Source organism: Hetaerina americana, unplaced genomic scaffold, assembly GCF_022747635.1.
Source record: "Hetaerina americana unplaced genomic scaffold, ioHetAmer1.1.p SCAF_14, whole genome shotgun sequence".
Taxonomy (NCBI): Eukaryota; Metazoa; Arthropoda; class Insecta; order Odonata; family Calopterygidae; genus Hetaerina; species Hetaerina americana.
The window spans coordinates 3,870,224-3,886,973 of NW_027286514.1; the positions used below are offsets into that span (position 1 = coordinate 3,870,224).

General features: G+C 37.2%; 1 protein-coding gene across 1 annotated transcript in view; it reads left to right on the forward strand.

Annotated features, from left to right (window-relative positions):
* Positions 1-16,750, forward strand: part of LOC139686389 (igLON family member 5-like) — a 534,172-nt gene that overhangs the window by 60,791 nt on the left and 456,631 nt on the right. The window contains exon 2 of the mRNA XM_071583582.1: positions 13,458-13,535. Coding sequence (XP_071439683.1) covers positions 13,458-13,535 — 78 coding nt within the window. The remainder of the gene's footprint in view (positions 1-13,457; positions 13,536-16,750) is intronic.

Below are 16,750 nucleotides of genomic sequence, written 5' to 3' on the forward strand. Positions count from 1 at the left end.
ACTCGGGTGAAATGGAAAATAGCAAAGAAAACGAAAGGAAAGATGCACAGCGTTAATGGAGAAATGAATGTTTTATATTATTTCTAAAATATTGTGATTCGGGCGGTCTATATTTCCATTGGCATTATCTTTGTAATTTATAGTGGTTGTTTTATGCGTAGTATATTATCGGTGGTGACTTGGCGGAGTGGAATTATTAAAACATTTTGCGAGTATATCATTGTGTGAAATACTTTTCAAATCAGTTGGAGGTAAATCTACAACTCATATGAAATCTGAGAAATGTGAATATTTACTCTGGTCGCAGTAATTTGTACATTTGTTCAGGGTGTAAATCATTTATATGAATCTGATAATTCTTTTATACCTTCCGTCAAAGTATTACGCTATCGATCAAGTAAATTTTTCACAGCTTATTAAATTGGCATACGTACGTGAATGTTCGTGACGTAAATGCTCTTGACGTTCGTTCCCCTTTTTTATATTTTCCAAGCTAATTTGTTGTTGAGTATGTTGCAGCTTAACACAATAATTTATATTAATAACAGGGAAGAGTATATATTAATTCGAATATATTCCCCGAAAATGTCTTTGGCATTCGAAAACAGAATAATGGAGACATTCCGCGTTGCACCGTTTGCACCATCGCCAGATAATTGGATCTGGATATTTGGTTTTCTTCCTAATAAGCATTAGGAGAAAGAAATAGCACAGATCTTTACCCCAACAAGTGTTGTAAAAATTGCGCAGGACATATAGAGAACAGCTAATACGTTAGATATTAAAATAAATTTTTAAGGTAGTTAACATTAATATAAATTTATATTTGCAATTTTATAACATGGTAATGATACAGCATTCCTCGATAATAAAGGGAAATTTAAAAAGTGTGGTACACTATGTACTTGACAGAAGAAAAGGGATTGAATCTTTAGCTTAAGAACCATCAGAACTTCTGCATTACCAGAGGAAAGGAGTCATGCGTGGAAATTTGCATGCATATAGCTTTTGATTGAAAATTAAATTATTTAATGTATTTTTTCGCAAATATAATCATTTATAAATTCTAGATATTAAAAGCTATCGACACAATTATAGTTAGTTAATTTATAAAAAGAATAAAAGTGGGAATATTCTCATTGTCTTTCATTCTATATTAAGCGTGTAGAGTATAACCAATTCAATTCAGATAAAGTATTTCCGCAATAACAATTATTGATGATATCAACTAAACTATTAATATTTGCATTAAAATTGTACTGTTTCAAGTGAGAAATATTCCAAAACTCTTTTAAACTCATTTCCTAAAATCTTGGAGAAATATAGCCATGTCTCTTCCCAGATCACTAAAATTAGTCCTCTATTTATGTTGGTTGCATCTTCTACCTTTTTTACAGCGTTCTTAAAATTCCTCTGTGCAGAAATAGTTAATCTCCGGCAGCATCATGTATTATCTCCTATTCCTAGAGACATTATTGCTCGAAAAAAGTTAGGGTAAATATAGCAGCAGCCGAGGTCAAGTGTAGTGCCTTTAAGTAGAGGCTAGATATTCGATGATCGGTAGAGTTGTTCGGTGAGGATGACGTTAGAGCTTCGGCTAAACTATTCTGGACGAAAGTCGCTCATTGGCCACAGAGTTCAATTTCCCCGAAATCGTGATCATATCGTTTAAAATCCGTCATCTCCAGAATTCGAACCCTGATACACGGGATAAAGAGCTTGTACAATAGTCGCCCAGCAACCCCGAAACTCTGAGGGAAGAGGGGTGAAAGGATTTCAGCGGTGAACGGTGATGGGGAGATAGGGATGCATTGGGAGGGAGTGGGCGCGCTGTAGGGGCAGCCCTTGAGTGAGTGAGTGATGTTTGGAGGAAGAGAGGAAGGGGGTGGGTTTGCGGAGAAGTTCTCGTAGAGAGATGCACGGAGAGGGGCGCGGAGGTTGAAAGAGAGACGAGGAGAGTGTGGGACTAGTTGGTGTGTGTGTGTGTGTGTCGGAGTACACTGCTGGTTGGGTAGAGGAAGGGAGGCAGATATATGGATCGAGATAAGTCGGAGGCGAGGAGCTTTCCTAAGCTACTGCCGTCCCGGCATCCGAGCCGCTTATTTTTTCGCTGCTCTGGTGTGTGGGGAGCGGTGAGGAGGGTAGGGGTATCTTCATTTCACAGCCATCCATGCGGTGCCAAGGGAGTCTCCGTTGGTAGACGGAAGGCCGGTTAACGGGTCGCCCGTTCAATCAGTACTCTGGTAAACAATCTCCTCTCGGCACTTCTCTCAGTGCGTTATTCACGGAGGCTGAAACGAAGGATGCTTGATTGAGAAACCGTACTCTATCATTGCGCGAGGACCGATAAAGTCATTGAGTCGTTCGACGGATGTGAAAGCCGTCTCAATGTCTCCTTGAATGTCTTTCTGCGATTGCTAGTTTTACGCGGAGGGAAAAATTTATTTTATGCCCCCGTTTAAATTTTAATCACGTTCACCATGCAAAATTTACAAGTATCAAATGCACGTATTTGATTAAGTATTGTAAAATACCCAATGATTAGAAATAATTTCACATTAATCCATTAAAATGTTTCTAGTTTTCAGATTTTTATTGAAACCTTGTAAACAGCAATGTAATACATTTGTTTGAACGAATTGTTAAGCCATATTTGATTATTTATATTTTTAAACGGGAAGAGATTGAATCTCAATGGAGTTAGTGGTTAGATTACGTTGATATATATATATATATATATATATATATATATATATATATATATATATATATATATATATATATATATAAACATAGGATTGTGGTAGTCCAGGGGGTAGGGCGTTGGACTGCTGACCGGAGGGTCCCGGGTTCGATTCCCGGGCAACGCACTCTGGGCACCTGCAGCTCCACCCAAGCTATGTGAGTTTTCGAATACCCGGTCTTCCTTGGAAAACATAACCGGTACAGGGAAAGGAACTGGCCCCCCTACCCTGATGTGTGAATTTCACAAACATATATATATTTTCTTTTTTAAGGCAATCTACCGGTTAAGGTAGGTTTTTCGATGGACAAAGCTACTAAATAAATATTTTGTGCTTCCTAAAAAAATACAAAATCCGGTATCCTACTCTACATCATACCCCTCTTCATCTCTGAGTACTTTCTTCCTCCCTTTATCTCGTCCAACATCCCCATCCTGTTCCTTCCCCGGCGGTGTTGAATATTTTTCAGAGGTATCTCGATCCCTACTTGAGGTGCTTTGTGGAGGGCACTTTGAGTAAGTACGCCGTCCGTCGGATGGGACGTTAAACTGCGGACCTCTTGGCGCCTTTCGTAAAGAGTAGGCTAATGCCGACGCCGGGTTTCTCTCCACCCTTCATCCTTTCCTGTCCATCCCCTATGGCGCAAATGACCTTAGCTGTCGGTCGCCTCCCCTAAAAACTACTACTACTGTTCCTTCCCTTACCTCGTTTGCCTAACATTCTCCTCTCTATTACAGTCTTCAACATCCCACTGCCGGTCAACACCCCATTCATCCACTTTTCCTGCCTCCATAGGATTGCTCCCAACAAACCCCTCTCTTCGCCCACCATACCAAGTACTTCCTCATTTGTTTTCTTCTCTGTCCATTTCACCTTCTCCATTCTTCTCCACACCCACATTTCAAAAGCCTCCAATCTACGTCTATCCTCATGCTTCAATGACCACGTTTCCGCACCGTACATAGCTATGCTCCATATCAAAGTTTTTACGAGTCTTTTCTTAACATCCTTACTCAAAGTCCCTGTCATCAACTCCCTCCTCCTTGTGAAAGCCTCTTTGCCTAGCGCAATTCTTCTCCTTACGTCCCTACTACTTTGACCGTGTTGGTCAAAACACTACCGAGATACGTAAACTGTTCTACCTGCTCTAGTTTTTGCCCTCCTATTTTAATGTTAAGCTTGGCCTTTTTCTTTCTAGAAATTCGCATAACCTTTGTTTTATTAATATTCATTCTCATCCCATACCTGTCACACTGAATTTCCAATTCACTCAGCAATGCTTGCAGCCCCTTGGCTGACTGACAAACTAAAGCTTGATCATCAGCAAACCTAACTGATTTTACGAATTCCCCGCCCACTTTCATTCCTACCTCCAGTTCTTTCCATGCCTCTTTGATCATTTCCTCTGCATACAGGTTGAACAGCAACGGTGATAATGGGCAACCCTGCCTTACACCCTTTCCTAGCACTGCCCATCCTGACTCCCCGTTTCCCACCAGCAGCTGAGCAGTCTGAGACATGTACAGGTTACGGATTAGCCTCCTTTCCCTCCAATCTATTCCTATTTTCTGCAATGTACTCATTAGTTTTTCCCAATTCACTCTATCAAAGGCTTTTTCGAAATCTACGAAACAGGCAAATACCTCCTGGTTGTGTTCTATATTCCTCTCGAATAATAATCTCATTACTGCAATGGCATCACGCGTACCTCTCCCCTTCCTAAACCCAAACTGATAGATAGATACCCTAAGTAATCATTTGTCCTACTCTCTATTCTTTTGTTTATGATCCTGAGAACAACTTTAGCTGCGTGGGATATCAAACATTGTCCTAGAGTCCTCACATGACGTGGCCTCTACCTTTTTCGGAATAGGAACTAAAACTGATCTCACAAAGTCTTCCGGCCAGATTCCCTCCTCATAAATACTACGGATCAACTCATGTAGCCTCTTCCTCCCACATTTTCCTAAGCATTTTAAAAGTTCCACGGGAATGTTATCTACCCCCACGGCCTTATTAGGTTTCATCTCCCTTAATGCCCTTTCTATCTCATTGTCTAGTCTGCTTGGACCTAAGCTGTCTTCCTCTACGTCATTTTCTTTTTCAATGTCTAACTTTGTTGGTCTGAGTTCTTTACTATACAGTTCTTCTATATACTCCTTCCATCTCTCTTGGATCTTTCCTGCGTCAACTATTACCTTATCCTCCTTATCTCTAACTGTTAGCATAGCTCTTCCTTTCTTACTTCCCGACAACGATTTAACTTTGCTGTACAGCGCACCGATTTCACCCTTCCTCTGCAGAATTTCCATATCCTCGCACTGCGTCTTCCACCATGCTTCCTTTGCTTTATTTGTTGCCCACCTCAATTTATTGTTCAATTCTTTGTACTTAATTTTTGCCTAATTCTGTATTTATATTCTTCCATTTTCGCTGCTCATCCATCTTTGTAATCATCTCATCCGTGATCCATGGTTTCCTAGTCCTTTTCGTGTTAACGGTTCCGATGGTGTCTTTTGCGGCTTTAGACAACCCTTACTTGATACTTTCCCATTTTTCTTCGATAGTACTTAGCTCTTTACCATCCTCCATGTTTTCCTCCACCGCCTGTTTATATTCCTTCCTTTTCAAAACATTTAATGCTTCTACATTCTATTTTATAACTCGCCGCCCCTGCCTTATCTTTTTGAAACGTACGCTACATTTCATAACAACTAAATTGTGGTCTGAGTCCGCATCCGCTCCCGGGAAGCTGTGGGAATTTATCACACTGTTCCTAAACCTGTGTCTAACCAGGATATAATCTAGCTGATATCTTCCTGAGTCACCTGGCATTTTCCATGTATACCTGCGTCTTTTGTGGTGTCTAAACCAAGTGTTGGTGATGACTAACCCCTGTCTCCTGCAGAACTCAACTGCTTTCTCCCCGCGGTCATTCCACGTGCCTAAACCATAGTCCCCGACCTCATCACCATCTCTTCCTTCGCCTACCGTCGCTTTCCAATCCCCCATCACTATCAAATGTTTCCCTGCAGGAACACACGCGAATATGTCTTCTAACTGATCGTATATCCTATCGACCTTTTCTTCCTTATGGTTGTTCGGTGGCATGTATACCTGAATAATAACTAAGTTCGTCGGTTCTGTTTTATCCCCACGAGTAGTATTCTATCCGTTACCTGCTCTATGTTGACTACGCTTCTTCCTACCTCTTCATTTAATACTATGGCAACCCCTCGTCGGCTCTCGTCCCCACCACTGTTTATTATTCTATACTTATCACTCCAGTAATCCCCGCTATCTTTCCATCTCACCTCGCATAGGACTAAAATATCTTTCCTTTTTCCATCTCTCGCTTAACATTCTCCAATTTTCCTGTTCTCATTATTGTCCTAACATTCCACGTTCCTATTCTAACTAATTTGGTCTTCTTCTCCTTCGTCTTCTGTCCTGCTGCTGCTGGTTTTCCCTTGCAAGGGTTTCGTGGGATGACGACCACGGAAGCCTTGCCTCCCCCGCTGCCGGGCACGACACACGGCCGATTGGGCCGAGGCCCCGGCCCCGGCCCCGTGGTTGCCAGGACTCAAAATATCTCTGTTGTCCATCATATTTTCCTTGGGAATGATAATTGAGGTGGTTTCCCGTTGCCTTCCTCAATAGTGTTTTTAACGTGACACCATCACTTACTGGCCGCCCCACTGGGGTCAGACGCCATTGCAGCCGCCTCACTGAGGAACAGACGCTGGGTGGACTACCTTTCGTCTGGGTCCTAACCTTCGACCTAACTGGCATGGGTGACCTTACCAGGAGCAATTTTTATTACTCCCGCCAGCACAGCTCTAGAGGTCATTGGAACGCACAAGCCCTTCCACCACGTCAAGGTTGTAGTCCGGGGAGGGATATATATATATATATATATATATATATATATATATATATATATATATATATATATATATATATATATAATATATATATATATATATAATATATATATATAACGGGAACACTCACACGAGCAGCAAATAATGGGACGGCACAATAGAACACAAATAGAATAGCAATATTTAAAAGGACACACACGGTAAATTGTTCGAGCTTTCGGCCCTCTCAGAGGCCTTCTTCAAGTGAGTCTCCGGGAGGGAGAAATTATCGCCCGATCACACTTCCCATTTGCTATTTAATTATTGGCAGTGTTTTAGTAGGTGCTTGTTTTGCCCGTGTAAATAATGATTACAAGGATATGCGTTGTAGGCATCGTAAAACCACCAAATTTCTACACCATATTTTACGGTTGTAGATGGATTGTTTTGCATAAATGCTGTACAGTCTCGATAAGGATAAAGCTGGTCTTTCTCTAGTTTGAGATGAACGAGCGGTACATACTTAAATACATGTGGTACACTAGTTTTTATGTTTATGAATTAAACATGTCATAGCATAGATTTGAGCCACGTAAATAATCATGAAATGAAAACAAACAGTTGTCGCGTACTCCAGATGTGAGACAACGTTGGTAAAGTTGGTCTTGAATACAAGGTTTTATTGGAGTTAGTAACCTTGTAATAAATAATATATTAACATAAATTATCAAATTTATGTAAATTTTGGATATAGTGTCAAAGTTAAATTAAAATGTGCTTGATGATTGTGGACTTAACCCCAGGTCCCGTAATATACTTGACAAATTAAGTGAGAGTAAGGTCGAATACAGAAAAATGAACCAATGCATTTTTTCTTTCTTCTGAACCGTCGAATCTAGAATAAAAGCTTGGCGAGTTGCGTGCTGCGCTTAGTGAATACGAGAACTTCAGGAGTGTAACAGTACCCCGGTGACCCGTTCTTGATATAACTTTGCTCCACGCTCGATATAAGGGGAAGAACATTTACCTAGAGGTATTACTGTATCGTTTTTCTACACTTATATTCATAATAATTGGAGAGTAAATGGAGCAGCCGGCAAAAAAATACATTGAATAGATTAAAAAATAACTTTAAAATATTTCATAAACTCAACTTATTGTTTACCGTCTTAATTTAAAATTGCAATTTGAGGTTAATAAATAATAATACGATCACCGCAATTAATTAAAAAATGCGATCCAACATTTAAGAGTTTACGTAGAGTAATTTAAACGTTTCCATGACTAAACCCACATCGATTCTGAAATTTTAAACACTGGTGGCATTAAAATCTTCTTGCACTTGAAATAAATCGGAGAAGACTCGAAGAGAAAATTGAAATAACTTATGATTTCATATTTCCGTTGACTTCGGCAAAAATATTAAGATGTCTCTGATTAGATATTTCTTATATTTTTAAACCTTTCCAGTTCTATGAGAATAAAAATGTCCTGATAGAGTTTTCGAGCCTTTTTGAAAGAAATTTTAAGTTTTTAGACAACTTTAAGAAACCCTCATAAAAAATACAATATCTCTACTTTTCTTTAGGTATACGGCCTCCAAAATTCAATTTTTTTTTCTTCATCAGAATAGAAAGGAAATGGAATATTTTTTAAATAAGTCCTAGGCACCATGAGAAGTGAAAGGTGGCAGTTTCACGCTTGTTACTATTTCATTTGCCACGATATTGGCTTCGCTTTGATACAGCACCATTTTTACTTCATAGCCGCGAGGCCATGGATCTGGTAAAAACGTTAGAATAGGAGATGTTTTGGCTTCTTGTTATCCCTCATACTTTTCCAGAATTCACTAATATCAAACGAAAAAAATTCCTTAAATATTAAGTCAAAGTATTTAGAAATTGCAAGTGCGAACGGTATACACTTGTATGAATTACCCTGCATGGAGGAGCATTCGGAGTCATAATACGATACCAGCAGTTTTTATCATTTTTGACGTCCTCCGCAAAAACGTCATATAAATTTTTAAATGGTAATTAACACTTGAGGGTTATTGTAGCCTCACTAAAACTAAATTTATCTTCAATGTTTCAGGCGTAAAACAAAGGAACTCTTTAAACGCAAACTACCTTCATCATATCGCAAAACTTGCATTCTATTTAAGCTGCAGTGGACAGATTTGTTCAGCGCATGTTCTTAACAACATTCAAATATACAGGGTCGCACTCAAAAGTGGTAGGACTGATTTTCTCTGGCGCGAACGAAGCGGTGGAGGGGGGTCTGCCTGGCAGGTTAATGTGGAGGGGGCTCTTAGAAACAGACCAACACCAACCTCAGTTGCCTGCGGGCTGTCGTTGAGTGAGGACAACGTTTTTAGTGAAGCAAGTTTTTTGTCCGCGTCCAAAAACAAAATTAATCTGAATTTAGAGCAACGTTATTCCGTGAAGTTTTGTGCGAAACTCGGGAAGACGGATACTGAGACCCTCGATATGATCAAGCAGGCTTATGGGGACACTGCCTTAAGCCGTTTCACAGTATTTGAGTGGCACAAGTTGTTTAAAGAGGGTAGGGAGCTTGTTGAAGACGACCATCGCTCCGGACGGCCGTCGACGGCAAGAACCGACACGAATGTGGACAGATAAGGACATTGCTGAACACAGACCGACGCTTAACTAGTGAAGAAATTGCAGACCAGTTGGGTCTGTATGCATCCAACGTCTAACGCATTATTTCACAGGATTTGGCCATGCGCAAGGTGTGCGCCAAGATGGTGCCGAAAATTCGTGTCGACCGACAGCTCCTGGCCATATACGGCGTTGCCACGTTGCCACACCCCCCCTATTCTCCCGATCTGGCACTACCGGACTTCTTCTTCTTCTTCCCTCTGATGAAAAGACAGCTCAAGGGACGACGTTTTGACTCGATGAAGGCCGTTCAAGAGGCTTCGACGAGGGTCATAAACGGCATCCCCAAAGAAAATTTCCAGTGGGCGTACGGGGAATGGGAGCAACGTTATACTAAGTGTGTAGAAGCTCAAGGAGCATACTTTGAAGATTATTAAGTCGATGTAAGTATATCGTCAATAAAATTCTTGTGAAAAAATCAGTCCTACCACTTTTGGGTGCGACCCTGTAATAACACACGTGCCCAAATAATCGCAGAAAATTGAAACACCTACATTTGTTTGGGATATTAAATTTAAAAATTTGAACTCAAAAGCAGCTATAAACATTATGTTAAATAAGGAAATAACTCATTTTCTTATCATACTGCCATCACGGTTTTTGTCATTCCTATGCCGATCAAAATGCTCTGTATCCACCAATTTTCCCCTCTTTGGATTTCTCCCAACAATTCCATGTCCTCCATTACCATGCCTATTACTCTCATTTGTTTTTCATACTTTCAACTCAACAGCTTTCATTCCTCCGTATACTTTTTTTTTCAAGCCCATTGCTTGAAAAGTAGGGATATCCCCAAGATATTTTAAGTAGTATAACCAAAAGAAAAATAATTGCGTTACGCTAGCAGATTTATAAGGAGGGGGTGGATGAAGGGATGTCGTTTAAGGATTATAAGAAATGGCGTGCCTAAATTTTATTATGAAGCCTGCTTTTGTGCGGCGCGAAAATTTGGCCGCCGAAGCAAGACGTGAAGAGTATATTGGGTGACTTTTGAAATGATGTGGGAGTGTGGAGAAGGATGTAAAAATAGACTTAAAGGAAACAAACAGGGACACTCTTGGAGAGGGGATTGTTGGAAAAACTCCTAAGTAGGCATGATGGGAAGATGTCTTACGGGTGTGGTTTGTTTGTAAATGCAGAAATATATGTATATTAGTTCAGTATATAGTATGTCCAACTAACCTGCCGTGAGAGCCTGAATGTTAAGAAATATGCTATTTCCTTCTCGCAGTAAAGCATTTTGCTTCCTAAACTTTCGTTGTATTTGCTATATTATCCTGACTTTCTAGGCTATATGTTGTCTATACCTCATATACGTTTATCATCTATATTGTCTTTTCACATTTCTTCATTTCTTATTGGGTCAATTAATATTTTTTCTTTTGTATTTTTAGCAGGGATAAATCCTGTGCATCATAATTAAATTAGAGTGTTCTTGCTCTTACTACTTTTTAACTGATAAAACTCCATCATAATGTTATTATTTTCCATTCTATTCCCTTCACCTGGAATAATATTAAAGTCTCTTCCAATAGGGTAAACGTTTCTGGAAATACACAACACAAACGAAAAGCATTGCATACAAGTGAGAAACACTTATTTAATTGATTTGGAATTTATTACAATTTGAAATTCTGATATTTTAATTCGTCGTTTAAAGCTTAGACTTAACGTGTATGAAAGAGTTGTACCAGTAGTAATCGTAATTTTATTTAATACACGTGTAGGATTCGGGTTCAATTAAAAAGTTCATATAATGTAACAAGTGCTCCGAATTTGTATTCCATATATCATTAAAAATTGGATGCCTCGGAATTCAATCAGTCGACATAAATTCGGTACGGAAATTTGAAATATGAATGCAAAATAAAAAACTGGCATTATTGAGGACCACTTTTTTGCACGTAAATTCTAGCATCTCTATTATTGGGTATATTATTTTACAATTCATTGGGAGTATTTCCAATGAATTCCATCACTCGTCCAGTTTTTTTTATTTTTTTTAGTTCCACAATACAATTAATTATATGTCAGTTTATCAAAAGTAGCAACTAAATTTGTGCTCGATATACAATTTTAAAAACATTGTAAATAGTCTTCATTGCTGTAGTCATAATTTTTATTTCTGTTCTTTGATAATGTTTTTTATTTTGAGGGGGATATATTATTGTACCACCCTCAAAAGGGGGTTTAACCGGAGGGTTACCGATTGTTCATATCAAACTGGATACAATGCTCTAATGCATTACAACTGAAACCTTATGAGCTAATAGCCAAGCGAAATTATTTTCATGCAATTTGAGTGTCTCGCTATTTTTTCCTTAGGTTACAGTTCTATCATACATCTCAGGAGTGATGCATTTATGAAGTTCTCCCATGATACAGGGAAAGAGGTAGAGGTAGGAGAGAGATGAAATAAGTATCATTTTTTAGGTTCTTATTCTTCGAGAGAAGGATAGTGGGATTTCGGGCGACAAAGGTGAGGAGAGGGGAATCAAACTATAAAAAAGGGCGACAGATTTGGTTGGTGGACCACTTCGAGTGCGGGAGTAATATTATTGGCGAGATAGCCAATTTGTCGTTGCTATCAGGGACCCATCTTCTGCCCTTTGTGGGCAAAATAAATCATGTTGGCCCGAGTTTTCTGTCATGATCATCAGCATAGGGTATTTCAACGTTTAATCTGCATTTGCGCACTAGTTAGTTCTCGGAAAGTCATTTATGAATAGTTTAACTTTTATTTCAATGATGAAAGTTTCCTAATGAAACTGTATTAAAATTAGCTTCGTAACGCGTGTTTACGCTTTACTATTGTCTGCATTGTTTCTAAGATAATTCCCAACTTAAGAATTTTCAAACAATATACATTCATGTCTAAGGAAATTTACATTATATGGTGACATTTAAATATAAAATTAATGTTTAATAATACTGGTTTTCAATTAGGAAATTCATATATCAGCCCAAGTAATTTACTGGGAGCAGATATTAATTGGTATTTACATTATTTTTAAGACATGTGCCCACATATAGCACTGTAGGTAATGCTATTCACTCCATTATAAGAAATTAATCATGGGAAGTCATACATTAAAATAAGTTTCTTAATTCTCTCAGATGCAATGGATTGAGATTTTCAAATTAAAGATGAATATGCCCACATTTCCTTTACCCACAATATAGGAAAATTTAATGATTTAACAGTTACTTTCACCAATTTATGATGTTTATTACTTATAAGTTTTATAGTTTTGTCATAATTGAAAAGTATTATCCCCCAAATAAGGGGATTTATTCTGGATAAATACCTCTTAATATACATCTTGGTAGTTTCATGTATATTGAATGATTAATCTTTCGAAAGTCACACTCGGTTTTAGATTTAATTCTCTTTTAAATTAATATATCTCTCTATACAGGAGATCTTTTTCTTTCTCTTTTGCTACTATTTGCTTATAATGCCTAGTAAATGAATTTGCTTGGCTAATTGCCATGGGAAGTTCAATTGTTAGATGGGAAAATCTTGAATATACTAGGTTATTTTAAAAATATTGATTTACAGTCATTGATAGCATTTCACCAGCGACGAGCTCTGATCAAATAATATTAATGCAAGGTTTTTGATAGTAAGTAAAATTACTTCCGCCTGAATTGGAAAATTGTATACCTAAAACAGTCGTTTTCATAGGCATAATTGAATTATGGATGAACTTTTAAGGTAATCATTGGACTAGCATTTAAAAGGTCTGAATGCAATTCACATTATAGCTAGAGTTTCTACTTTGGCTATTATGTGATTTTATATTTTAAGTTTTAGAGTTTCAAGTTTCATTTGGTGATGTACTACACGTTTATTTAAAACTGCCCCATGGCGCTTTTTAATAACTAATTTCAAGATGTCGTTGTTTCAATGTTTTCATTATTCGAAAGAAGTTTTACTTTCACCTCTCTGGAAAATATCACCGAAAAAGCCAGTCCTGAACTGAGCTAACCTCATGCGTCCCGGAGTTTAAGTCTGATAGCGTAAATACTTAGTGTCAATTTAATGCCTTTGATACTAATGACAGCGTAAATGGTTTTGTCCGGAACAGTGACTTTTGTCTCTCTGTGTCAGCCCATGCACTGTTTATTCTACCTGACCCACTTGTTTTATATCTCTTTTGCAGGAAGGAGAATGAGGGTTGCAGCGGCCTTGAACTGCTTCTTCCTTGCCCTGGCATTTGCTGGGACTAGGCCACAAGCAGGTAAGTCACCTTTTAATGACTTTTTGCTGAATGGCGTGAATCATGCTCCGGGTCTACCTCGGAAAGAAAGCATCTGCTTTCTAAAAAAAAAACATTCCTCTCCGTCTCATTGTTCATTTACGTATTTCTCCTTTAAAGGACTAGGACGAAGTCGGGTCTTCTCGTTAGCGGCGTATGATAGCGATGTGATGTGCAAGGGACGCCTTAATTACCGCAGTGGAATTGAATTTTACTTTGTTTCTATGTGGTAAATATTATCTCAAAAAGTTATATAACCCAGCAAAAACGCTGCAACGTCAAAAAAGGCGAGTGACATTCACAGTACAATGGTTAACGTAAGATGATGCAGTAGCAAAACTTTCAAGCAATGCATAAAATGATGGTCATTACAATCACTCAATGCCTAACGTGGAATCATTATCGGTGAGCGCTCATTTCCTCGCTTTAATTCGAAAACATGAAGGAATGTTAGTTTTATGCTGGAAGAGTACGGGGTGGAAGAGGCAAAGGTTTTCCCCTATTTGTATAGTAGGGTAGGTGCAACAGTATAAAAATTGGAAATAAGAATCAGAGCATTAGATTAATATTATGCGGGACAGAATGAGTTTGTTAAAAAGGTGTTTCCTCAAAAAGTTAAGCATGAGCATTCACCAAAGTGTCCTTACCACGGAGTTCTGAATCTTACTTTCCTTGACCCTAAAATACGCTTTGTGGTATATTTTGAAAGTCATTGTACATTTAATTAAAAACTTTTTTTACCGGAAATATGATAACTAGCGTTGATATTTAACTGAACTAAAGATAAAAATACATTTCTCAAAAAGATTACTTGAAATTTTTACTTGTGCGTTAAGCGTAGCAAATTGAATTAAACCTGAAAATTTTACATTTATCTCTCCGGAGGAAAATGAATATTTGATGAAAAATAAGTATTCTTTCAAGTTGCGATTGATTGCGGAGTGATTTCGATGGTTGTCTCTCGATATTTTCAACGCCGTTACATCTCGTAGGTCAACCACATATTACAACTACCCTGATAATACCTACCCTAAAGACTACATTCCTTTCAAATTGGAAGAATTGGTTATTTTTAAAATTTTTATATTACTACGGTTTACTTAATTTTTATTTTTCTAAGTTGAAAATCAAGTTGTAATCATTTAGATATCTAAAGAAGGATAAAGAAACAAAATCGTCAAACCACTGAGTAAACCACAAATATTAACTTTTAATCATAAAATGAAATAATAAATGCTTTTAAATAATCCATGCATTTATAGAGGTTTTGATTAGACAATTTTAGATTAATTTTAGGTAGTCTTGAGGTTAACTTTTTACCTGTATAAAGCCACCATCCGACAATGTTCGGTGATGGTAAGGATTTACAAATTTCTTAAAATAATTTTTCATTCAAAATTTAATTGGCAACTATTTTATAACTTTGATCAAAAATAAACATCAATTTTACGCATTTATAATGGATTGTGCAAGGAATATTATTAAATAATTTAAGATTTGACTTTGGTACGGATGCACGGGTTTCGCTTAATATAGAAGGTCTGTGAACGGGACATGCATTACCCCATCTTATATAGAGACGTCGTAGGACTTAATAAATGAATAAATGTCTGAATGAAGGCAACCTTAAACAGGAAAAGAGGAAAGGAACTTACTTTAAGGTTCTTTTCCAAGGTCGCTGTTATCATGTGTATTTTGCCGGAAAAAGAGCTGGTTTTAATTAAGTTAAAGTTTTTAATTAAGAGAATTTTTTTCATGGTAATCCTGAGGTTTTTTATACTTTTTGAAGTATTGTTATTTGGAAATTTACCGTTTAGAGTAGGGTATAGATAGGTAGAGTATGAATATTTTTATATTTTAAGTCTCGACTAACGAGCCACAACCAGTCATCACTGATAGCGACGAACCTTCTATCGTGTTCTTGTCTTCTCAGGGTCTTCTAATTCGGGTGAATATTATTTCTAAACTTTTATTTTAATAAAGTGAATTAAATAGTTGCTGCTAATACAAAGTGTAAATTAAAACTTAAAATACGACGCCTGACTTTGCAGGTAAAATTCAACATTATATAGGCACCTTAATAGCGTTTATCTTAACCTTATATATATACAAAAAGAATATTTATAAATTATAGAAACGGATTTAGAACTGTTACGCTAGTGTATATTGGTTTTAATAATTAATAGTTATTTTTCAAATTAAATCTGTTAAAATACCTTTTCGGCCACGATTAAAAAAAATTATCTTTCGTTAACACAAATCGTATTACTTGGAGAAAGTTACTCTTTGTTCTAATGCACAACCATTTACGAGAAACAAGAGGATGAAGAATTAGGAAATGAAATGATTACTTTTGAGTTAACTATGGTAGGGTTGCATTGACAGAATAAATTTGATTTTTTTTAGTTTAATAAATGAATGATTTTTCTGAAATGAATACGTTTTTTAAAGCCATTAAATGAAACGTTTTCATTTTTCCGTTATGATTCCATTGAAAAACGTTAAACTGTCAGAATATAATTTCAATCCATGGATTTATGTACTAATAATCATATGTATTAAATTTGATTTCAATTTTTATGAATATGTGTAAAATCTTGTCAGGTCATATTATTATGCGGCAAATGTATGTTAAAGGCTTTTAAGAAATTGAGAAAAATGGAGATAGAAAGTATGCATATCTATAGAATGAATACGTAAATAGGGGTTTAAGGATATTTTGCCTCATATTAGTTAGGAATATAATATTATTACTGTTAATCACAATCCTATAGAATACTAATACGGTAAATTTTAATAATATTAATAAGGCATACGCAAAAAAAAGAAGTCCATCTAAGTTAATTTAAAATTTAAGTCTTTACACAATGCTTCATATGTTGTAATGGGTGGTGGTAAAAATAGTGGCAGATGATGAGTGAAAATCAAATAAAAGCAAGGCGGAGATGCAAACAGCCTCATGGAACAGGGTATAAACACCTGCAATACGAGTGTTGGTAAAAATAAAACGGATCCTAGAAGTACTAAGTGTTTGTGCTTGCTTGTGTTGGTAATAATTCCTATTACGTCGGGAAAAATGGTTCATGCATTCGGCAGTGACGCAGAGGTGAGATCCCTGTATGCTCATGTGGGGGTGTGGAAGCCTCTACTTAATTAAGTGACTAACAATAAAGGCTGTTTGTTAAAACGCAATAAAT